Source organism: Argopecten irradians, chromosome 5 (assembly GCF_041381155.1).
Source record: "Argopecten irradians isolate NY chromosome 5, Ai_NY, whole genome shotgun sequence".
Classification (NCBI taxonomy): domain Eukaryota; kingdom Metazoa; phylum Mollusca; class Bivalvia; order Pectinida; family Pectinidae; genus Argopecten; species Argopecten irradians.
In genome coordinates this window covers 34,989,089-35,015,110 of record NC_091138.1, presented here as the reverse complement: position 1 = coordinate 35,015,110, position 26,022 = coordinate 34,989,089, and the positions used below count along the sequence as shown (strand labels likewise).

Genomic DNA, 26,022 nt, shown 5'->3' with positions numbered 1-26,022 from the left:
TGTTGGCAGACCACTGGGTCACTTGGGTGTTTGATCGTAGTGGGCTCCACAACATCCAGGCAAATAGATTACATCAGCGGGCATAGTAATCAATAACATGCAGAATGAAATTGACATCATCTGCGTCACTAATGAGCTTGGCAATATGCAAATAAGCAGTAACGAAAATGTCTGCCAATATGAGATCACATTTGTTGTAACGAAGCATGCATGAATAAAACAAAAGAGAAATGTAGTTCCTGAATGTCGTTCAACAAATCAATGATGGTAATGCCTTATGGGTGTGTAATGAATTATGTAAATAAGAAAAGTCACATCAATAGCATATAGGACATTAAATTCATGTAAATAAGGTAGGTCATCATGTCAGTAGCATATTGCACTTTAAAATTATGTAAATAAGGAAAGGTCATCATGTCAATAGCAAATATTGCACTTTAGAATTATGTAAATAAGAAAAGGTCATAGAGAAGGAATGTAAATAAGGAAAGGTCATGAGGTTAATAAAACCTGACTTTAATGTTTAAATAGATACATGAAATAATAAATATGTCATACTTTTTATATTACCTCTCAAGAAATGTTACAAGCACTTTCTAATTTCGTAAGGAGACATCAATCTTTGTTACTAAATTGTAACAATATTATGTAACATTTTGAGTGGTTGTGAGTCATTCTGTGGCATGCAGAGAGATGATATTGTATTACCTATTAAACACACATACGTAACACTGGGGTATATCAATTGCTACATAGTGTTTTATAAATTATGTCATAAATGACAGGCCTTTTTAGACATTACATTGTTTTTCTTTTAAAGATGTAATTTTATTAATAAAAAACATGTACCGGTATCTAACTGAATCATTAAAATGAATGATTTTGATGGGTTTTATATTTGGATTTTTTTGTAAAACTTTAAACTTATGATATTTAAATTTTGTGATTCTTCTATACTATTGGTTAAAAGTTTTAAAACATTGTAGTGACTTTTGTGATCATACTGTCAAAACAGGTCTGACACTATATAATAGTGCTATATTTTCTCTGTTACAGAATGGGTTGAATGCACTACATCTGGCTTCGAAGGAGGGGCACATCAATATCGTAACAGAGCTCCTGAAGCGTGGAGCCAATGTCGAAGCAGCAACCAAGGTAACACACTACACCAATAGGAAAGCAATCTGATAGAAGCCTCATAATATTGAGGGAAAACTCACCTTGTGACACATGTAGTAATGCTAATGACCCAATAAGTGTACAGGTCTGTACAATTAAAAAAGATGGGACCGATGCTTATTTGAATTGATCCAAGCTCAAGGTCACTAAAAAAGAAATAGCAAAGACTATAGATTTGGCCTATAAATTGTCAAAGATTCAACTATAGTCAAAGATTCAACCGTAGTTAAAAGATTCAACTATAGTCAACGATTCAACCGTAGTTAAAAGATTCAACTATAGTCAAAGATTCTACTCTTATCAAAGATTCAACTATAGTTATAGGTTCAACTGCAGTCAAAGATTCAACTATAGTCAAAGATTCAACTATAGTCAAAAGATTCAACTAATAGTCACAAGATTCAACTATATTAACAAGATTCAACTATAGTCACAAGATTCAACTATAGTCAAAGATTCAACATATTTTTTATTATTCATAACTTAGTGTTCCATAGTTATTAAAGTTGGAAAAGTCCATTTAGATTGACTTGCATTTGATGATAATTTTTTCCATCTGATGAAAAAGGTATTTTTGTGTACAATTTGATCTCAGAATACAATTCTATGAGTGTTACTGATGAAACAAGTAAATTTTCATTGATGGATTGTAATGTTTAAATTTGATGATATATTTGTGAAAGTTTACACAAAAAGATGACACAACATGTTGGATTTCATTCACAGAAAGGAAACACAGCACTACACATCTCATCGTTAGCAGGCCATGAGGAAATCGTCAAGCTTCTCGTTGAAAATGGGGCCAAAGTCAACGTTCAAGCTCAGGTAGGAACAAACATTTCAGGGCTATTGTACATTATATAAGACTATCGACAAATAATGGATTTAGCACCATAACGAAATACTGCAGCTTAGGCCAGTAATAGCAATTATATATACAGTATATTACAGTATAATGAAATGGAGCTCATGAAATTGATGCTTCCAAATGTTGCATTGATTTATTTAGTTCCTGGTCAGTTGAAATGCATAATGTTGAGTATAATTGATCCTGAATAACATTTTACAATCTTCTCTTTGGAACAGTTGTGCTCATTAATTATAAATTAAAATCTGATTTCTGTTTGTATCCACAGATGGGTTTCACCCCTCTATACATGGCTGCCCAAGAGGGTCACTCAGAGGTGGTCAAGTTCCTGCTGGCCAGCGGAGCCAACCAGAGTCTAGCCACAGCTGTAAGTCTGTAATAAAATCTCATGGTCACTTGATAACGATTGGCTATTGTCATGGTCACATGACTATAATTGGCTGTTGTCATTGTCGCTTGACAATGATTGGCTGTTGTCATTGAAACTTGACAGTGATTGGCTGTTGTCATTGTATCTTGATGATTGGCTGTTGTCATTGAAACTTGACAATGATTGGCTGTTGTCATTGAAACTTGACAATGATTGGCTGTTGTCATTGAAACTTGACAATGATTGGCTGTTGTCATTGAAACTTGACAATGATTGGCTGTTGTCATTGAAACTTGACAATGATTGGCTGTTGTCATTGTAACTTGACAATGATTGGCTGTTGTCATTGAAACTTGACAATGATTGGCTGTTGTGTCAATGTAACTTGACAATGATTGGCTGTTGTCATTGTAACTTGACAATGATTGGCTGTTGTCATTGTAACTTGACAATGATTGGCTGTTGTCATTGAAACTTGACAATGATTGGCTGTTGTCATTGTAACTTGACAATGATTGGCTGTTGTCATTGAAACTTGACAATGATTGGCTGTTGTCATTGAAACTTGACAATGATTGACTGTTGTCATTGTAACTTGACAATGATTGGCTGTTGTCATTGAAACTTGACAATGATTGGCTGTTGTCATTGAAACTTGACAATGATTGGCTGTTGTCATTGTAACTTGACAATGATTGGCTGTTGTCATTGAAACTTGACAATGATTGGCTGCTGTCATTGAAACTTGACAATGATTGGCTGTTGTCATTGTATCTTGACAATGATTGGCTGCTATCATTGAAATTTGGCAATGATTGGCTGTTGTCATTGAAACTTGACAATGATTGGCTGTTGTCATTGAAATTTGACAATGATTGTCTGTTGTCATTGAAACTTGACAATGATTGGCTGTTGTCAATGTAACTTGACAATGATTGACTGTTGTCATTGTAACTTAACAGTGATTGGCTTTTGTGTCAATGTAACTTGACAATGATTGGCTGTTGTCATTGTATCTTGACAATGATTGGCTGCTGTCATTGAAATATTGCAATGATTGGCTGTTGTCATTGAAACTTGACAGTGATTGACTGTTGTCATTGAAACGTAACAGTGATTGGCTGCTGTCATTGAAACTTGACAATGATTGTCTGTTTTCATTGAAACTTGACAATGATTGGCTGTTGTCAATGTAACTTGACAATGATTGACTGTTGTCATTGTAACTTAACAGTGATTGGCTGTTGTGTCAATGTAACTTAACAGTGATTGACTGTTGTCATTGAAACTTGACAGTGATTGGCTGTTGTTATTGAAACTTGACAATGATTGGCTGCTGTCATTGAAACTTGACAATGATTGGCTGTTGTCAATGTAACTTGACAATGATTGGCTGTTGTCATTGAAACTTGACAATGATTGGCTGCTGTCATTGAAACTTGACAATGATTGGCTGTTGTCATTGTATCTTGACAATGATTGGCTGCTATCATTGAAATTTGGCAATGATTGGCTGTTGTCATTGAAACTTGACAATGATTGGCTGTTGTCATTGAAATTTGACAATGATTGTCTGTTGTCATTGAAACTTGACAATGATTGGCTGTTGTCAATGTAACTTGACAATGATTGACTGTTGTCATTGTAACTTAACAGTGATTGGCTTTTGTGTCAATGTAACTTGACAATGATTGGCTGTTGTCATTGTATCTTGACAATGATTGGCTGCTGTCATTGAAATATTGCAATGATTGGCTGTTGTCATTGAAACTTGACAGTGATTGACTGTTGTCATTGAAACGTAACAGTGATTGGCTGCTGTCATTGAAACTTGACAATGATTGTCTGTTTTCATTGAAACTTGACAATGATTGGCTGTTGTCAATGTAACTTGACAATGATTGACTGTTGTCATTGTAACTTAACAGTGATTGGCTGTTGTGTCAATGTAACTTGACAATGATTGGCTGTTGTCATTGTATCTTGACAATGATTGGCTGCTGTCATTGAAATTTGGCAATGATTGGCTGTTGTCATTGAAACTTGACAGTGATTGACTGTTGTCATTGAAACTTGACAGTGATTGGCTGCTGTCATTGAAACTTGACAATGATTGTCTGTTGTCATTGAAACTTGACAATGATTGGCTGTTGTCAATGTAACTTGACAATGATTGGCTGTTGTCATTGTAACTTGACAATGATTGGCTGTTGTCATTGTAACTTGACAATGATTGGCTGTTGTCATTGTATCTTGACAATGATTGGCTGCTGTCATTGAAATTTGGCAATGATTGGCTGTTGTCATTGAAACTTGACAGTGATTGGCTGTTGTCATTGAAACTTGACAATGATTGGCTGTTGTCAATGTAACTTGACAATGATTGCTAGCTAAACTTGACAATGATTGACTGTTGTCATTGAAACTTGACAATGATTGGCTGTTGTCATTGAAACATGACAATGATTGAATTGTTGTAATTAGTTACTACCAATTGTGAGATGCTAGACTTTGATTAAAATTATATGTAAAATATCTCTTTGTGCTTATGTTGCAATGCTTGAAGATTTTTGGCTATGCTTTTGACATTCACATCCAAAACAGTTTGAAAAAAAAGATGCAAAAAATATACTGAATTGAGCAGTATATATGAAACAGCACGTATCAAGAGTTCACTTCTATTATCAAGATTTATGATTCAGGTTGTAAAAAACATCATATAAAACACTTTGTATTTCAGGATGGATTCACTCCCTTGGCTGTAGCTCTTCAGCAGGGACATGAGCGTGTGGTTAGCTGCCTGCTGGAACACGACACAAAAGGACGTGTCCGTCTGCCAGCGTTACATATCGCGGCAAAGAAGGACGACATCAAATCAGCAGCACTTCTCCTGCAGAATGAACAGAACAACGTAGACTCCCAAACAAAGGTACATTATTTTTTTACATTTTTTTACCCCACTGTTTTATACTTAGATATAGACAAGGCTATGGCTGACTCCCCGCTCGCATATTTATATTATTATACTTGTTAAACAAAGTGGTATTTTTGAAAAGATGCATGATTCGTATTTTCGATGATCTTGTTATGTTCTTACCTTCTAACTGATCATTAATTTTCTGAATATTACAAATAATTTTAACCTTTAGTAAAATTGACAGAAGTTTTCTATAACAAACTTCTGCTGTTAAGCTTATAAGATTACACTAATTTTAAAAAGGATATTTAGAAAATGTTTTTGTTATTTTGAAAAGATCATGATATCAACAAATTTACCAGTCTTCTTCACATCAAACATAATGCAATTGAATAATTAAATATAAAGCAAGGTCATTTATAAATTCTAATGGAGAAAAATAATTTTACACTAATTTCCTGAGTTACGAATAAATATCATTGTGAGAAAAGTAATCACTTAAGAATTGTTAGTTCCACAACCTGAAAATTATTTTTAAACATATTGAAATATTGTCCATATTCTTATAACCATGCTAAACAGAGCGGCAGTTTGGTTAACGACACGACCAAGGTTTGTATCCATGGCAACTGTCCTAATTTGTCTTTGTTAGTCTGAAGTTTGAGTTCTCAGTTGAATTTCTCCAGCACATCAAACATTTTGCTGACTCTGTTATCTTTCCTCACTTTTCCAAGTTATTGTGTTTTAATTTCAGTTTTTGTGGTTTTAGAAATTCAAACTGAAATTTTATTTTACAAATGTTTTATTTTTTACTTATAATTTCAATTTAGATATATCTTTCTCTTAATATTTTCAACTATGATTTATTTTCTTATAAAATTATCTTCTCTCTTTTTCTGTATATTGTACATTCTAAAGTATTTAAGCAAATACATTTCAGAGTATATTATTCAGATGTATTAAGTTCATGCTTTTTATTGGCTTGTATGTAGAGTTCTTTAGACTTATAAGTCATTCATTAGTTGCAACTATTCTTTTATGATTGGTCCAAAGTACCAATATGAGCTTATGTCATGTTGAGATTTCCATCATTAGTCTATCAGCTATTTCTTCAAATGACTTTTTAACCGTTGTTTAGAATTACCTTAGTTTGACAAAAGACATCACAAAATATTGGGGATTCAAACTGGTGAAATACATTGGATTTGAGATACTAAAATGATGTTAAGGTATTCTTTCTGTCGATTAGTACCACTTTACGGTGATTGTGATGTTGTATTTTGATGCGATATTCGTGATGTAACAATCAATGGCAGAGGGCCTTATTGTACTTGGCCCACATCGTTTTAGTATTTTGAAACCCCCGAATTGTGACTGACCTCAATTCTTCTCTATCATTAGGGGAAATATTACTTTTGAATTTTTTTAAAATCCATTTATCTATTTGTGTAACTATACATTATCAATGTCAATGATATCCAGGTGAGCAATACAGGTCCTTGAAGCCTCTTATTCTATCTCTTTTTTTCAAATCTTAGTTTATCAAAATTAATCTCAGTTTTGTAGATTGGTAAATATTATTGTAATTAGTATTCATATTACTCTGGGTAAACTTTCCCTTTGTCTGAAATAGAGTGGTCTCCCCTTATGACAAGATATTGATTATATTTTATCAGTTTTGCATGAGAAAATTGACTTGAGAATGTTCTGCCTATTCATAGACACTTAATACTCCAAATATGCCTTTCAGGCATAAGTGAAATTATGTTCATATATACATAGAAATATCTATCATCTTTTGTTGAAATTAAGTACTTCCTTTTTACTTGGGTTTTGAGTTGGATGGAGGTTGAAACAAAAATTAAAAAAGAAGGATTATCCTGAAAAAATGTGTTCACATTTTCAGAAATATTGTTATTGTCATTCCAGAAATTTTATATTGCTGAAAAATTATATCTGTTGAATTTGTCTTATACTATTATAACTCCTAGTACTCTTCATAGATCAAATTCAAGCTATGTAATAGACTAACCATGCTAGAAGCATTATATTAGAAAAAAATGTGTTGGTATGTGTTGGGAGAAGAGTTTGGGGGAGGGGGGGGGGGGTTAGATGATTGTAAGACAAGATCTTCCAGCAGTGTGTATAGTCATATGGAGGGTATTGAATGTTTGGAAGAATCTCACAAGCTTGAGAAAATGTGAAATGCTTATTGCAGCTGCTGCAGATAAGAAGGATAATTGTGTTGGATATGTAGTAGCTGAGAAGTTTGTGTACCAACAGCTATAGATAACAATAGTTCTACACCTGTATCTGGTGTAGGGCTGTGGGCGATGTGTTATACATGTACAGGGCCTACGGTGAGACAGATGCATATCATACATGTACAGGGCCTATGTAGAGAAGGGCCTATGTAGAAAAGTGTGCATATTATACATGTGCAGGGCCTATGGAGAGAAGTGTGCATATTATACATATGCAGGGCCTATGGAGAGAAGTGTGCATATTATACATGCACAGGGCCTATGAAGTGTACATGTATAGGGCCTACGGAGAGAAGTGTACATATATAATTATACATGTACATGGTCTATAGAAAGAGGCATGCATATCATAAATGTACAGGGCCTAAGGAGAGAGATGTGCATATTATACATGTGCATGCAGGGCCTATGGAAAGAGGCATGCATATCATAAATGTACAGGGTCTAGGGAGAGAGATGTGCAGGGCTTATGGAGAGAGGCATGCATATCATACATGTGCAGGGCCTATTGAGAGAGATGTGCATATTATACATGTGCAGGATCTATGGAGAGAGGCATGCATATAATAAATGTGCAGGGTCTAGGGAGAGAGATGTGCATATTATGCATGTACAGGGCTAAATTAGGCATGCATATTATACATGCACAAGGTACATCTACATGTTATACATGTAATGGGCTAAAGAACACGTTCAGGACCTTTCAGGGATTTTATCCATTTTAACATATATGGGGTCTATTGTTCTGTCTATTCAAATAGATAAAAAAAATGAATCATATTTGTTGGCTTGGATAAAACATATGTGAAAGTTTAGATTATTAGAGCAAACATTCTACCCTTAGGGTGGCCCACAATGGCTGGACTAAGCAGACCCATCCTTTTCACTTCCAAAGGGAGATCAATTTCCAACCTTATCAGCAATATTGAAACTATTATCATTATGGAATCTGACCGATATTTTATATCTCACATGTGGTAATAGTATTCAATTATGAGCTGATGCATGCATTTTAAGTGATTTTGAAATAAAAGTTGCTGTTCTTGGTGTTATAGCTACATGGCAATGACCTGATATTACACATCACGTAAAACAGAAACTGATAATGTCACACCTGCATATCAAAGTTTTTTACCTGTAGCCTCGTTATTATTAAGGATAGATATAGACTGGGTCGTTTGTTTGGCTGGAACATAATTCTCTGATACTCCATAGCTGTAAAGAGTACTTGAGAGAGGGTGGATACGGTATCACTATAGACGTAATGTTCTAAGTGTTCCCTATCTACTTTACGACAACTTACCTAATTTTAGAGGATGTTTTATTGGAGTAAATGGTTATATAAATGTGCAATGTATGCTTTAAAACAATTTCTAGATTAGATTCCGAACCATTAAAAGTACACGTATCTTGATTGATGACATTGCTGTATACTTGCATCACCTACAACTGATGTGCAGTGCACTGTCATTTAGTAACTGTGACCTTGACTCCAGGGTCAAAGGTGCAATTTTTTTCAATGATTCTTACTTCAGAGATGAACCATTATAGATTAGTAAGGAAGTATGAATACTATTTAATTAAGACATTGTGACCTTGACTCAAGTGTCAAAGGTCAAAGCTGTCCTTTTAGGATGGAAACTTTGATGGGGTAGGGAGAGGTGGAATAAAATCCCCCAAGTTATGTTTATTATATCATTTAAAATGTATTTTTCTAAAGACAATAAGGTACAAATATCTATTGAAAGCCTGAATGAAGCCCTGATTTGGTTTGAGGTTGAAACATGTTTTCCTATTTGTTACTGATCTGCAACCATTAAAATTCTTTTCGATTTTTTGTATTTGATTTATTCTTTTTGTGTGTGAAATTAAGGAAAACAAAGGCATTTATTTATCTCCCAGTTAAGCAGAAAAAGTCTAGATTTTTTTTTATTAGAAGTGGATAGCTACCAATATTGTTTATCAATAAAATACAGATAAATACCATGTGCTTTGTGTGACAAAGCAAATGTTTGATGGATCATTTTGTAAAATTATTTAATAGTAAATGAATCCTTCTATTTATCACATGATTGTCAAAGTGTCCAATTAAAAACAATTAATTGAAATATTTTAAAAATCAAATTTAGAATTAAAGTGAAAGAATCCAAACAAAAAAAATACTGAAAGATGATAAAATGTTTATAATTTATTTTCCAGAGTGGATTCACTCCATTACACATCGCTGCTCATTATGGTAACATAAATGTCGGCTCACTCCTCATCTCCAAAGGAGCAGACGTCAACTACAAGGCCAAGGTCAGTCTCATCTACCCTTTCACCCCTATTATTCCATAATGACCTGATCCAGTCTAAGAATGAGTAGAGTTCAAGTTCAGCTCATGGGTGAATTAGTTAAATACAAATTAAGTACTAACATGCATACATTTGACAAAAGGATAAAAAAAGCCAAGTCTTTCTTATAAGCATCAGTTACATTCACAAACATACCTATTCATCATTTTGTGTAAGTTTCATTTGACACCGATTTCCATGGAAGTATTTCGGACCATACTCAGTAAGCAAACCTTACTAAACTGGTCACCAGACCTTAAGTTATTAATAGACTTTCCCAGCAAGATTCTGATGCTAGAATAAGATTATCTCCCCCTAGTTTAAAAGTGGAATTAGACATTTTACAGAGACAAAAATTATCTAGTCAAATTTTAGTGATGTTTTTAATGTTCTAGATAATAGTGGCTAGTCTCGCCACTAACTCCTACTAACAAAAAAAGACAATTCTTAATATTTTCCTGAATGCTGATTGACTAATAATAAACCCTGAATTGTATTATTACAGAACAACATCACGCCCCTCCATGTGTCATCGCGGTGGGGCAAGGACAAGATGGTTATACTACTACTAGATAACAAAGCTTCCATCGACGAAAGGACCAGAGTAAGGAATCAAAGATCTTTGTTATGTGACTGAAAAACTTGTAAATGTACTTAGAATAAAACACATTAGAATAAAACATACAGAAAAAAAATACATGCTTTCTATTGTATTTCTATTGCTCATTAAAAATTATGATAACAATACAAATTTATGGCAAAGGTTCCTGTGTTAACTGTATCAATACAGATATTTCAATTTAATAATTAGGATTCCTGCATAGATAAAATATCATATAAAAATGTTGAAGCTGCTTGTGTTTTGGTGCCTGATGTCAGTGCTATAATTTGTTTCCTAGGACGGACTGACTCCACTCCACTGTGCAGCCAGAAGTGGACATGAGAATGTGGTGGACCTTCTCCTGGAGAGGGGAGCACCTTTCTCTAGTAAAACTAAGGTATTCTGATCAGGCTTTAGTCCTTCTTCATTGAATAGTCTAAAGCAATATATTCTCACTTAATTATAATATTAATAAATTGACAATGTTCAAACAAAATCCGTATCCAGTATGATTTAGAACTAATATTTGTAGGTGACAGCTGCATTAGAAATGATAATGTTGTAAATATATTGTAATTTTTTTACAGAACGGCTTGACTCCTCTTCACATGGCTGCCCAGGGTGACCATATGGACTGTGCACGACTACTTCTCTACCATAGGGCACCCGTTGATGATGTCACAGTGGTCAGTATACTTTTTGTCTATAAAGTCTATTCCTCGTGTGTTGGTGTCTTCAGTCTTAAGAACATTCTACAGTAAAACATGGATATAATGGATCACTAGGGAAAAAAATCACTTTGATATAAACGCAGTGTGTAATACACCGATTACATGTATAGTATGGCAACCTTGACAGAAAACGAAAACCACTTCATTTATAAATATGTTTTACTGTACTCCTTTTGTATAAACTTGCAAATGATGCATGTATCAGCAGAATTAGGGATCATGCAGTAAAAGAATTGCAAATTTGCATTAGGTGAGCAATGAGTAAGTTGACCGAAACAAAATTTTTAGATGTTTAGTCATAATAACAAGTAAAAGTTCAGTCACAATTGCTGAAGTATCCAATACTGCCCAATTAAACCATGTCATAAAAATTCCTGACATGAAAATCACAAGCACTTTATATTGTATGTTGCATGCTTGTAACAGTAAAAAAAGAGATGCTGCTGGATTTAATTAAGATGTTACCATATATGGAAATGAATCTATTAATGTTGTATTTACCATGTATTCTCAGGATTACCTTACTCCACTACACGTGGCAGCACATTGTGGAAACGTGAAGACGGCGAAACTTCTACTAGACAGAAAATGTGACCCAAATACTAGAGCGCTGGTAAGTCGGTATTTAGCCAACTGAGATTCCAATTCATCATAAAGTCTTTAAAAGTCTGGTAAAGTTTAAAATGTTACTAATTATTGAATTCTAAAGAAAATTGTAAAAAGTCTATTGTAAATGTTAAATTCTTTGAATATAATACTTATTTCATAGTAGATTATTAGTCTTTTTTTATGAGATCAAATTTCATTTCTTTCAAATATTCTTTCTGATTTGGAAAGATGTATCCATATTTGATCTGTTGAAGGGAAAGGGCTTTGAATAAGTTGTAAAATTTGTGCCCATGCATTTTCCTTTTTTAAGACAATAAAATATGAATTACCTAATTTGTTACAGAACGGATTTACCCCACTCCACATTGCCTGTAAGAAGAACAGAATCAAGGTTGTCGAGCTCCTCCTCAAGTTTGGGGCCAACATAGAGGCTACCACAGAGGTAAGTGTCTTGTTAGATCATGAGTGAGGAAAAGTCCTTGATTGTCACATAAAAATATTGATATTTAGGTAAACTGACTGTTTATTCTATCTCATCAAGACTGAATGAAATTATTTGGATAGATCAATCATTGATGTTTTGTTTATAATTCCAGTCTGGCCTCACTCCCCTTCATGTGGCCTCGTTCATGGGTCACATGAACATTGTGATCTACCTGATCCAGAACAACGCGAACCCTGACTTCACCACAGTTCGAGGGGAGACGGCGCTTCATCTGGCCGCTCGCGCCAATCAGACCGATATCATTCGCATTCTTCTCCGTAATGGGGCCAGCGTGGACGCACGAGCTAGGGTAAGTAGATCCTTTTGACATCTGTCCATTCTTATTAGTCACTCTAACCTTGGTTGTGACCATGTCACCATTACCTTGGTTGTGACCATGACACCATGACCTTGGTTGTGACCATGACATCATTACCTTGGTTATGACCATGAGACCATTACATTGGTTGTGACCATGACACCATTACCTTGGTTGTGACCTTGACACCATTACATTGGTTGTGACCATGACACCATTACCTTGGTTGTGACCATGACACCATGACCTTGGTTGTGACCATGACATCATTACCTTTACCTTGGTTGTGACCATGACACCATTACCTTGGTTGTGACCATGACACCATTACCTTGGTTGTGACCATGACACCATTACCTTGGTTGTGACCATGACACCATTACCTTGGTTGTGACCATGACACCATTACCTTGGTTGTGACCATGACACCATTACCTTGGTTGTGACCAGACACATACTGGTTGTGACCATGACACCATTACCTGTGGTTGTGACCATGACACCATTACCATTACTGGTTGTGACCTTGACACCATTACCTTGGTTGTGACCATGACACCATTACCTTAGGTTGTGACCATGACACCATGACATTACCTTGTTGGTGTGACCATGACACCATTACCTTGGTTGTGACCATGACACCATACCTTGGTTTGTGACCATGACACCATTACCTTGGTTGTGACCATGACATCCATTACCTTGGTTGTGACCATGACACCATTACCTTGCTTTGCTGACCATGACATCATCACCTTGGTTTTGACCTTGACACCATTACATTGGTTGTGACCATGACACCATTATCTTGGTTGTGACCTTGACACCATTTCCTTGGTTGTGACCTTGACACCAGTACATTGGTTGTGACCATGACACCATTACAATAGTTGTGACCATGACACCATTACCTTGGTTGTGACCATGACACCATTACCTTGGTTGTGACCATGACACCATTACCTTAGTTGTGACCATGACACCATTACCTTGGTTGTGACCTTGACACCATTACCTTGGTTGTGACCATGACACCATTACCTTGGTTGTGACCTTGACACCATTACCTTGGTTGTGACCATGACACCATTACCTTGGTTGTTGCTTTGTAACACCATGATGTTGATTTTGGCCATGTAACTTCACAACCTTGGTTTGTGGCATGTAACACCATGACCTTGGTTTGTGGTCATGTGACACCATGATCATTAATTGTGGTCATGTGACACCATGACCATTAATTGTGGTCATGTGACACTATATGACCTTGGTTGTGGCCATGTGACACTATGACCTTGGTTGTGGCCATGTGACACTACAACCTTGGTTTTAGTCATGTGATACTATGACCTTGGTTGTGGCTAGTGACACTATGACCTTGAAATTGGTTGTGGCTGTGTGACACTATAATCGTGCATATTGGTTTTGGCCATGTGACACTGTGACCTTGGTTTTGGCCATGTGACACTGTGACCTTGGTTTTGGCCATATGACACTATAAACTTGGTTATACCATGGGTTACAGTGATGTGACACCATTCTTAAGTCTATAGTTAGGTGGCCTTAGTCATGGAATGTGATCATACTAACCCCTATTCTACATGTGGGCATGCGACACCCTGCTCTGGGATTTGACCATGTGACATCCATCCCTTGTTTGTGGTCATGTGACACCCTGCTCTGGGATTTGACCATGTGACATCCATCCCTTGTTTGTGGTCATGTGACACCCTGCTCTGGGATTTAATCATGTGACACCCTATTGTGGATTTTGGTCATTTGACACCCATCCCTTGTTTGTGGTCATGTGACTCTTTGCTCTTGGATTGGATCATGTGCCACCTATCCCTTGTTGTGGTCATGTGACACCCTGCTGTGGGTTTTTTGTCATCACGCTATTCCCTGCTTTGTAGTCTTGTATCTTGGTCTATAGTCAGATGACACTGTCCTATTCTTGCTTTGACCCCCACCAATGACATTTTGCATCACATTTAATGTTTGATGATGAAGTTTTACTAACTAGACGGTAGTATTGTGTCCTGCCTAGGATGAGGACAATTCTACTGTTGATGCGGGCAGGCTGACAGGCTACCAAGTGGTTCTGTATACCTCTGTATGTGATACAGTACTTGTTATTGATCCTTTGTCCCAGTCACTGGAGCAGGCCAGTTCTATTGATTTTGTGTAGCTAGTGTAGGAAATCTATTGCTACCTACATTTATACACTAAACTGTGGAAATGTATACACAGCCACTCCTGCCAACTACAATGCAATCCAATTCTACAAAAAGCTTGCATCCATCAATTTAGGTTGGCTGCAGTGTTTTCGCACCATGTTTATTGACATTTGTACCCAGTGAAGGATTTGTTGGAGAAAACATATTGTTCCAGCGGCAATATTGCTGACTCAACTGTTTTGAATCCTGTAAGTTATCGGAACAGCCTGCAGTTACTGCCGATACAATTCTGGATTGGTTTTGTTCTAAATAAAGCTTAAGTGATGAATCTACAACTCGGTAGTCTAATGGTGGAGCTTACTGCTAACATGTTCAAGTGTCCTGGTCTTCTAAATGTTTGTAGTTAACAGAAATGCTTATCAATGAAATATTTAATGGGGGAAATTATAGTGTTTAATTAATCATTATGGCAAGAAAATGATATCAATAATTTTTTTGTAAGGAGTAAGACAAAGTGATATGTTTCTTCATGTATTGGAGTAGATACTATTTTGATCATTTTGTGGTTTTCTTTTTGACAAGAAGATCAGAACCACATACTGATTGAAGTGGAAACTTCTTTTGTATACATACATAACACTTAAATTATCTTAATTAGATGATAGAGATGATGTTACCAACATAGTTACTTGGGTAAAATTATTGCCAAGACGTTGTCAACATGTTTCAACAACATCGCCCCTATTAGGAAGGCTCAGGGTTCTGTCCCCTGAGTGATACACCATAGTCTATAAAAGTGGTATAGTGTCTTTGACGACATGTTTCAGATAAATAGCACTTTAAAAAGCGCAGGAGTTTCACTATAACAAGAAGACACAACATGAATACTGCAGTCTCCCAAAACACGATATCACAGGGAGACACAACATGAATACTGCAGTCTCCCAAAACACACTATCACAGGGAGACACAATATGAGTATACTGCAGCCTCCTAAAACATACAGACATTCACACACACAATACATGGCATACAGGGGAGGCTGTCCTTAAATGACATTGGCTGTTGTTGGGACCATTAAAGATGATCCATTAACTGGCCAAGCTTTGTATGCCATTCATGGATTTCTTCTTAATTCATGATCAACCATTTTTCCAAGTTAGAAATGAAACGTTAAAAGAAGATGAACTGTACTGAAGGACACATTGAGAATAATTGATGTATTTAGTTTTTCTGCCTGCTCCAGTTGTTTGTGATGTGCTTTACATGCCTACCTGCCAATTTACGTGTGCAGTTCCCTGTCAAGTGTTATGGCTGCTGGTTGCTTAGCAACAGATAACAGATTCTCAAACAGAGGCTTGCTGTCTTACAGGACTGGACAAAACTATACATGTATGCCCATTTACATGTTCTCCCACTTGTGCAAGTCACTGTATAGATAATTTATTTAAACATGTAAACGAGCGTTTATATGCCCACACCCCAGTGCACAAACTGGACTTCAAACATAATCTGATTAAACTACTGAGACAACATTTATCTTGAAATAAACCATCACACAAAAACTTTAAAATATACAGCTATTCTCCATTCCACATCCGAGTCAGCCAGGACTTCAGACCTCTGATAAGGACGGATTATTGAGGTGTCATTTACAGCAGATGTGAGGTTTAACAGGCATTGGGGGTGGGGGTGGGGGGGGGGGGGGGTGAGAAACAAAAGGAAATCCCCAGTACAATGGTAGTGGGAGGGGGATGTGTTACCCTATTACATGTATTTCTCATTATACTATTATACTGTCATAGCTGTATAACATTAACAACAATTTCAGCGTGTCAGTTATATGAAGGGATACAGATATTTTAAATAATAAATGGAAAGCTACATTCACATAGGATGAAGGAGTCATAGTTAGAATATTTGTGTTTGGTGAATCTGGATTAATATTTGGAGTATATATGGTACAAGGCTATAACGATAAAGTAAAGACTTTGTTTTAGAATATTTACAGTACATACACCAATAGGACATCATACAGTTACTCAAAGACCATTTGTAATTCTAGATAATTTTCACATTTATAACTGACTGAACACAGATAGTTTCTGGGTGTTATTTAGAATATTGTTGCTATGGGTACTGACCTTGACAGACATTAAGTGAGGAGTCGTATTTAGATATTTACGGTACATATACGTTTTTCTGACCTCTACTTGTATATACATAGATAAGAGTGAAACTGTCTACTTACAGTCTAATTTCCAGTTCTCAAGTGATTTCTGTCAGATAAGGAAGTTTTGTTTTCTTTATTGATGGAGTTGTTTGTGTTTACTGATGGATAAATTTCGGGACCAGGTATATATGTCTTTCACAGTTTCCACCAAAATGACTTGTTAAATCACGATTATATGGTGATTGGTGAATTCGATCTGTGTGTATGACATAATCCCAGCACTATTCCTTGTGTGATACATTATATTTCAGTTGTGAGGTATCTGATTTCCCCATTATAATACCATGAGGGGCAGCCTGTTTACTCTCTATGGCAGTTCAATGGGATTACACTGTAATGTCAGATCTCAAAGGAATAAACATACGCCATGACCCTAAAACAGTCATAAACATTAACACACAAGAAAGTTAGTTGTCTTAGTTAAAAATAGCTATTTATAGTACCATTATAACATAACCATATGCTCAATTTAGGTAGAAATACATCTCAAACATTTATTATATAAACGAAAAATTAGTTTGATTTATAGAATTATTTACTTATAACTTGATGCTTTTATATTACAGGAACAACAGACCCCTTTACATATTGCGGCCAGACTAGGAAACGTTGACAATGTGACTTTACTCCTCCAACATGGCGCCTCGCCAGATGCTGTGACTAAGGATCTGTACACGCCACTCCATATCGCCTCAAAGGAGGGACACGAGGAGGTGGCTTCAGTCCTCCTGGAGCAGGGAGCTACACACAGCCTCACCACCAAGGTAGGTATCCTCATTGGGAGCCTCAATATTTTCTGGTGAAATGGGGTTTTTGTGCTTAGTATGTCTTTATCAAATGAGCTAAAGGTGTCATGTACAATAAAGGAACTTTACATTAGGAAGTATTTTGTATAACATTGTGTTGCATAAATGATTGGTCCTTTGACAAATAACTTTACATTTTCTACATATTTATAAAATCATTGAGCTATTTCCTGTAAAAGAGCTATTGTCATTTGCAATAAAGATAAAAATAGACAAAAAGTTGTCTAGTTATATTCCTAGCTGTAATTTTAAGCCACAGATTAATCGTGACATAACCTGGTTTCCACCCTTGTTTTACCATTGCTGCTTATCAATTAACAACTTTTTAATTATTGTTTTACAGAAAGGGTTCACACCCCTGCACATTGCCTCCAAATATGGCAACATCAAGGTGGCACGCCTGTTACTGCAGAAAGATGCCAACCCAGATGTTCAGGGCAAGAACGGTCTGACTCCACTCCATGTGGCCACTCACTACAACCACGTCAGTGTGGCACTTCTACTGCTCGACAACAAGGCCTCGCCACACAGCAGTGCCAAGGTAATTCATAGTAGACTTCTACTGCTCGACAACACTAATGTCATAAAAAGAAGTACTAAAAGTCACTAAAAGAAGAAGTACTAAAATAGTTTTAGAAGCAAAATTGTTCTTATTTAGAAATTAACATTTTTAGCAAATATCTGTCAGTTTGAATACATTTAGTTTTACGTAAGATTAACAATACAGTATTATGAATACCATTTTAGCTTTGGATACAGTATCAGATATTAGTGTTAAATACAGTATTATGAATACCATTTTGTTTATGTACTGATACAGTATCATGAATACCATTTTAGTGTTAAATACAGTATTATGAATACCATTTTAGCTTTGGATACAGTATCATGAATACCATTTTAGTGTTAAATACAGTATCATGAATGCCATTATCTGTTTTACAGAATGGATACACACCACTTCACATTGCTGCAAAGAAGAATCAGATGGATATCGCCACTACACTGTTGGAGTTCAGCGCGAATCCCGACGCAGAATCTAAGGTAGGTAGCCTGGTCATCTCTGGATTATAGAAGTGTGCTGTAAGATCTCAAAGTGATACAAAATATTGAGAAGATGAAGTAGGAAGTATAGATTAAATTGAGCAATGTAAAAACTACATTGTTTGAATGTTTGGAAACATTGACTAGTATCAAATAAGATTAGTTTCTGTAGGAAAATGACTATTTCCGTCTTAAATCTCTGGGAAAATTGCTGATTTGAAATGAATTGCTCTCAAAAGATAGTAAAACCGTTCTTGTTTTTCCAAAAATTGTGAACCAAATAAAAATAAAAATAGAAATAAAAATTATAATTAAATATTTTTTTTTATTTGTTTGAGAAATAGAACATAACATTCAGCATAAAACACCAGATGTTTTTAATCACCTTCAAACACTAAAGAGCTCTTCACTCTACAAAATCCATATGGTATAAATTGCACATCTGCAAAACATCACATTAAGGAGATAAATTGTTTATAAAACAAGTTAGAGCACCTGAAAATAGCTCATGCTTGATATTTTTATTGAACGGTGATGATGATTGCCTTTCAGAATGGGTTCACGCCACTCCACCTGGCATCTCAGGAAGGCCATACAGATATGGTCTCTCTACTACTGGAACACAAGGCCAAGGTCAACTCCAAGGCCCATGTAAGTAAAAGGGGTTACTTTAACAAAAGGTTAAGGTCAGCTCAAGGTCCATGTAAAAAATAGAGGTCACTTTAATACAAGGCCAAGGTCAACTCCAAGGCCCATGTAAGTAAAAGGGGTCACTTTTATGCAAGGTCTAGGTCAACCCCATGGCCCATGTAAGTAATAGAGGTCACTTTAATACAAGGCCAAGGTCAACTCCAAGGCCCATGTAAGTAAAAGGGGTCACTTTTATGCAAGGTCTAGGTCAAATCTAAGGCCCTGTAAGTAAAAGGGGTCACTTTAACACAAGGTCAGGGTCAACTCTAAGGCCCATGTAAGTCAACCCCATCACCCATGTAAGTAATAGATGTTTAATACAAGGTTAAGGGCAATTTCAAGGCCCATGTCAGTAATAGGGGTCACTTTAACATAAAGTCTAGGTCAACTCTAATGCCCATGTAAGTAACTCCCATGACCCATGTAAGCAATAGAGGTTAATTTAATACAAGGTCAAGGTCAATTTCAAGGCCCATGTCAGTAATAGGGGTCACTTTAACATAAAGTTAAGGTCAATGCTAAGGTCCATTCAAGTAAAAGAGGTCACTTTAACACAGGCCCATCTAAGCAATAGGGGTCGTTTTAAAAAGGTCAAGGTGAACTGCAAGGCCCACGTAAGTAAAAGGTGTCTGTGAGATAAGGTCAAGGTCAAGCTTGATTCCATAGCCCAGTTCTGTAATAGTGGTCACTTTAACTAAAGGTCAGCTTGATTCAAAGGAATATACCAGTAATAGTTGGTTACATCAAGACAACTCTAGCGTCTATACTAGTAAAAGGAGTCTTGGTAACAGAAGGTTGAGGTTGACTCCAAGACAAATGTCTGTAAAAGGGTTCACTTAATACAAGGTCAAGGTTGCCTCATTAACTCTTTGGCCATGTCACATGATGAGGTTGCTGAAACTTGTCAACTCAAGGCCTCAGTTCTATGATAGGGGTAAGATATACAAGGTAGTTTGCAATACAAGACCCCATATAATCTAATGCTTTCCTTACTCTATGAGCTATAGGCTTGGGTCAAAAACAAGGCCACATACTATAACAACAGATATGTTTGGTAATGATAGAGATCATTCTCCAACAATTTAAGCTTTCATAATTTTTTGTGATCTTCATCAGAACAATGTTCTTATCCTCCAAACTGTTCCTTCTTTCAGAATGGCTTGACTCCCATGCACTTGGCTGCACAAGAAGACAAAGTCAACATAGCTGAAGTGTTGGTCAAGTATGGGTCAAACACTGACCCCCAGACAAAGGTGAAGGTCATTTATTCAATCTTAGTGAAATAAATTTTAAAGTTTTGAACTTTTTAATTGAAATATCAATATCAAATACCATAATAGAGTTATGAAAAAAAAAAGCAAAAAAAAAATAAATTGATTTTCAAGATAAAAGAAATAGATTTCAGTTCTTTGAATTATAACCTTTGAACTTCTTTCAATAAAATTCTGACCTCTGGCCTTGTTTGTTTCTAGGCTGGCTATACTCCCTTACACACAGCCTGCCATTTTGGACAGATCAACATGGTTCGCTTCCTGTTGGACCAGGGTGCATCAGTCAGCGCAACCACTAAGGTAGGTAACTCTTGTCAGATTTTGTCTGAAATGTTCAAATCTTACAAAAGAGAAAATCAGGGTATTAAAAGTAATTTACAGATAGGGAATTTTACAAATTTGAAGCTTAATGATTTGACAGAAAATAAAACACCTTTGGCAACATTTATCAATACAGAAGACATAATGTAGTCTGTAATGATAAAATGATGATTTTGCGGTGATGATTTTGTCAATAAGTCACTATTTAGTCTGTATAGATAAAATGTCAATAAGTCACTATTTAGTCTGTATAGATAAAATGATGATTTTGCGGTGATGATTTTGTCAATATGTCCCTATTTCTGTTCCTAGCTCGGATACACTCCACTTCACCAGGCAGCCCAACAAGGCCATGTACAGGTTGTCAACCTACTTCTGAAAAACAAAGCCTCGCCAAACGCTGTTACCAATGTAAGTAGCATTCCAAGGTTATTTGTCGAAGTCAGCTTAAAATACACATAAGGTTATTAAGGCAAACTTTTAATTTCATTAAGTTTTCATGATGAAACTTATATAGTTACTTGTATTATTGATAAAGAAGAAGAAAGAAAAATAAATTGCTGAATGATTTCCAGGTATTAAACCCTTCATGAAAAATCAAATCACATGTGAAAATAGCAGTAGTTTTGATTTTGAATTATATTTGACAGAATTATGTATTGAATGACAACATTATCTTATTTTCTCATAATGAATATGTTGATTTACATATGGGTAACATTTAGTAAATCTGATTAAAATCTATAGATATAGGAATTCTGAAATATATTGAAATATTTATGAATATGTCGATTGTTTTTCCTTAGAATCACCAAACAGCCCTGTCCATTGCCCAACGTCTTGGATACCTGTCTGTTGTTGACACACTGAGCACGGTTACCGAGGTAACAGAGACTGTGCCAGCCTCTGAGGACAAGTACAAGGTCGTTTCCCCGGAAACCATGCAAGATACCTTGTTATCAGATTCAGAAGATGAAGGAGGTAAGTTTGAATCAGCCATTTTTGTTACAAATATTTACAATAATGTATTAGATATTTTATTGTTTTGTAGATAAACAGTTCTTCATTTAGAAAATAAATTTTGTATTGCATGTTTGTTAAGTTGAATTAATGATATCTTAAAATAATTAAATTGATTATGACAAAATAGTATGGTAGCTGTTTGTTGTAAGTTTGTTTCATGAAATATTTAGGAGATGTTAAGATATGTCCTTTACTGCAAACACAGGTTTTCACAGACTGACATGGTAAACATTTGTTGAAAATATTTTCTGTTTGTTTTTGTTCATAGATATTTTTTCTACCAAACATTTCCTTGTTTTGTTGATTGTTATTTTTCTGCAGACTATTTACCAGAAGTAGATATATACAGGAGTAATTTGATCAGATCATACATTTAAAGACCACAAATAAAACTATTTGTATGTTATACTTCTCAAAAATGTTTATTTCTTTTGCTAAAATTCTAAATGTTATCAAAATAAAATAGGCACAACCCGTTACAGTGGAAACAGTTGGTATAGCAACAGCTTTAGGTATTCACGCTGGATATCGCTCGATGAGGCCAACATACGCTTCAGCGTGCTCGGTGAGGCGTAAAAAAAGAAGTGCCATGCCTAGTGTGATGTGATTGGTTAGCTAGCCAAATTCACTGATCTGATTGGCTGTTTGAGTTTTCCTCACATTACAATTCACTGATTTCATTGGCTAGTCTGCTTGTCATGGTATTGGTATCTAATATAGGTGTAATAATATCACATTTCAAAAGCAAAGTCATAAATTAGCTCATGATTTAATGGTATATGGTGAGCTTTTTTAATAATGTAATTCATATTATTCATATACTCATTTGAAACAAATTAACAGTTATACAATTAAAATTTGATTATATACAAGAAAGCATATCCAAGGTTGTGATTGGACTGCCAAATATATTTTCAGATTGTTATTGTGTTAATATCTAATTTCTGATTGGTTGGTTACTAACATTTTGAATCCCAGTTTGCTCAGCAAGAATTCTGCACAAAGTGTGCTTAAATATTGCCATCTGTGTAAGGGGAGACAACTCAGAGTTACTTGTGTAATTCTAGATATGATATTTTTTAAATCATTGATACAGATATTCTGGGTTCTGATGGTGAGTTTAAGGTTTGTAAATATTGCATTATTTACAGATTCTATAGAATTATTTTACCTGGAATTTATAATAAATCACATTAATTATTGATTTATGTTTAATAATTAATATCTATATCTGGAGATTTTGATTTATTTATTATTCTGATTATAGTCTGGAAAAAAAATTTGATTTAAACTAACACTATTATAAATTAATGGATTCTCATCAACCATTTAAAATACAAAATAGATAATAAAGATACACTGTATTTGGAAAAAAATGGATGTACAAGTTGTATTCAAATTATATGATGCAGAAGCTAGAAATATTTAATATGCAAGAAACATGTCAGGTTTATTGAAACAAGTCGTAATTCTGTAATAATATTATTCATTTATGATGTTCGCAACATGTTTATTCAATAAAAACATAAGTGTTTTTTTAATCGTTGCTGTAAGTGGTAACGAGGTATGCGAGAAATGCAGTACAAATCTACACTCACTTGCTAGCTGCCTTGGCTGCACAAGTTAGCTAGTGTGAGTCCTCCCGGCAAACACTCTTAATTTAGAGCATGTGGCAAAAGATGGAGCAGGAAAAACAACATCTTACATGTTTCTAATGATAGCACTTCGTGTGCTCTTAAACTATAAAGTTAATTTTGTTATCAAAGGAAAATTTTGTCAAAGCTTTTTTAAATAATTTTGTCCAATGTTTCAATCTAAAGCAGTCAAATAGTATAAATAATTCAAATTTGTGCAAAATTTTTGGAACTTGCCAACTTTATCTCTAAAAATAGCAACCTAGGATCTGCAACATTTGTTGTCATATTTCAGAATTCAAATAATTTTCAGATCCATATCAAATGACGTACATTTCAGCCATCTTGTAGTCACTATAGAGTGACATACATTCCAGTCGTATTTCAGCCCATTTAAAATCCTTTATCAACTGTACTTCAGTCTTTATAGAGTATCGCATTTTCAATTATTTTCGAATTGGATATCATATTTCAGATTCCCTCAAAGAAAACCCTCAGTATAAAGAACTTTACCCAAAAGGTATTTTGGGAATTGGTACCCTTTAAAACATATTGGCCATGAAATCCTGTTTTTCTTTCTGTAACATGAGACATAAAAAATGGGGAAAATGAATCAAGTCAAAGTAGTCAATTTTGAAAAGAAAAAAAAATTAAAATTATTAATTTCATATTATTTGAAAATCTGTTACTGTCTTATTTCACCAAATGAAAATTAACAATAGAAGAGATCAAAGCTGGAAATAAAAGCACTAGATTTCATTTTAGGCCATTATTATCCTCTGGAAATGATTAAAAGATCCCCTTTACTATCTATGGTACCCTGAATTCTATTTTTAAGAAGTACATAATACTCTGAATAAATATAGTCTTACAGCTTGCATTTATATAAGGGTTCCATGGATCCGCTACTTGTATATCCTATCCACCCTCCTATGGGAATATACATCATTATGGCTCCCTCCCTTGTAAGATTTCCCAAGTTTTGTAATCATTTGTTTATAACCTTTCCCTACCAATTTTAGAATTTTTTATTACCATTTATTTTTGTTTATAAGATATTAGCCCTTACATTGTACTGTATACAGGATAAAAATACATCCAAATCGTATTTACATTAACTCTTTGCCTGCTTCTTGCAGTATACATGCAGTGTATCACTATTATACTGCAGTTTGTTAAATAAGTATATTGTTGAAACATTTTGCTAGTAATATTGTGATTTGTCACGTTTGAATTGATACATTAATGCAAGACATTTTAAAATTGAAAGACTGAACCATTATACACATGGCAGGCAACGAGTTAAAAATCAAAATTTTGTTTTTTGTTAAAAGACTTGTTTCTTTTTGTTAAGTTCATTTGTTCATTCGTCAAGGTCAGAGTTCAGTTTGGTTGACCTTGAATTGATGGGAATATGAATTGTTTTGCCTCTACACTCTGTTTCATTTGAAGGGGTACTTACAGGGTAACAAACTGCTAATAATAGCCGTCAAATTCTGTCATCTTTAAAAGTCTTCAATTTAGATGGATAGCATAGACAGCTTGACTGGATTTTCTTTTTTCTTTTTTTAAACATACACTTAACAAATATTTTCATGAACATGCATTTTGAATTTTTCTTATCGCTGCGTACCGGAACAGGAGATGACTTTTTGCCACAATCACCTTTATTTGGAAAGCCTCTCTCTGAAACTCATGTGTATCTTCCATACTATGAAGGAAACAAAATCCGTTCTCGTAAGTTTGGCAGCGTCAGGTCGATTACTAAGTGTCCGTTGGATTTGCCTGACTGCTCTAACATATTTAATCGCATGATCGGCTCCTGTTTTTGTTTCCGTAACTTCCTCGTTTGAGTTCGTTTTTAGGTCATTTTTATTTTGTCATTCCACTCATGTTTTTATTTTCTCTGTGATCACTCGGTTTTCAGTTCCACTGTTGATTTTTTTTGTTTCACCTGGCAGTTTGTGTTTCCTTAGCAACGCTTTCGTGATGAGAACATGTTTAAGTGAATGGCTTGGTAGTTTCTCACAAAATATTTTAGAACTCTAAGGTCTAGTTAGATAGTTGAAGCCACAGTCAACATTAACATAGGTCTAAGATAGAAATTTACAAAAAAAAAGGGATAAAAATGAAGAAAGAAACAT

General features: G+C 35.1%; 1 protein-coding gene across 1 annotated transcript in view; it reads left to right on the top strand.

The window, feature by feature from the left end:
* LOC138324389 (uncharacterized) overlaps nt 1-26,022 on the top strand; it is a 182,988-nt gene that overhangs the window by 47,522 nt on the left and 109,444 nt on the right. The window contains 21 exon segments of the mRNA XM_069269457.1: nt 1,057-1,155; nt 1,906-2,004; nt 2,316-2,414; nt 5,158-5,346; nt 5,917-5,946; nt 9,798-9,896; nt 10,438-10,536; nt 10,832-10,930; nt 11,121-11,219; nt 11,779-11,877; nt 12,217-12,315; nt 12,470-12,667; nt 17,656-17,853; nt 18,239-18,436; nt 18,841-18,939; nt 19,492-19,590; nt 20,784-20,882; nt 21,102-21,200; nt 21,534-21,632; nt 22,028-22,202; nt 25,520-25,615. Of these exon segments, the coding sequence (XP_069125558.1) occupies nt 1,057-1,155; nt 1,906-2,004; nt 2,316-2,414; nt 5,158-5,346; nt 5,917-5,946; nt 9,798-9,896; nt 10,438-10,536; nt 10,832-10,930; nt 11,121-11,219; nt 11,779-11,877; nt 12,217-12,315; nt 12,470-12,667; nt 17,656-17,853; nt 18,239-18,436; nt 18,841-18,939; nt 19,492-19,590; nt 20,784-20,882; nt 21,102-21,200; nt 21,534-21,632; nt 22,028-22,202; nt 25,520-25,615 (2,470 nt within the window).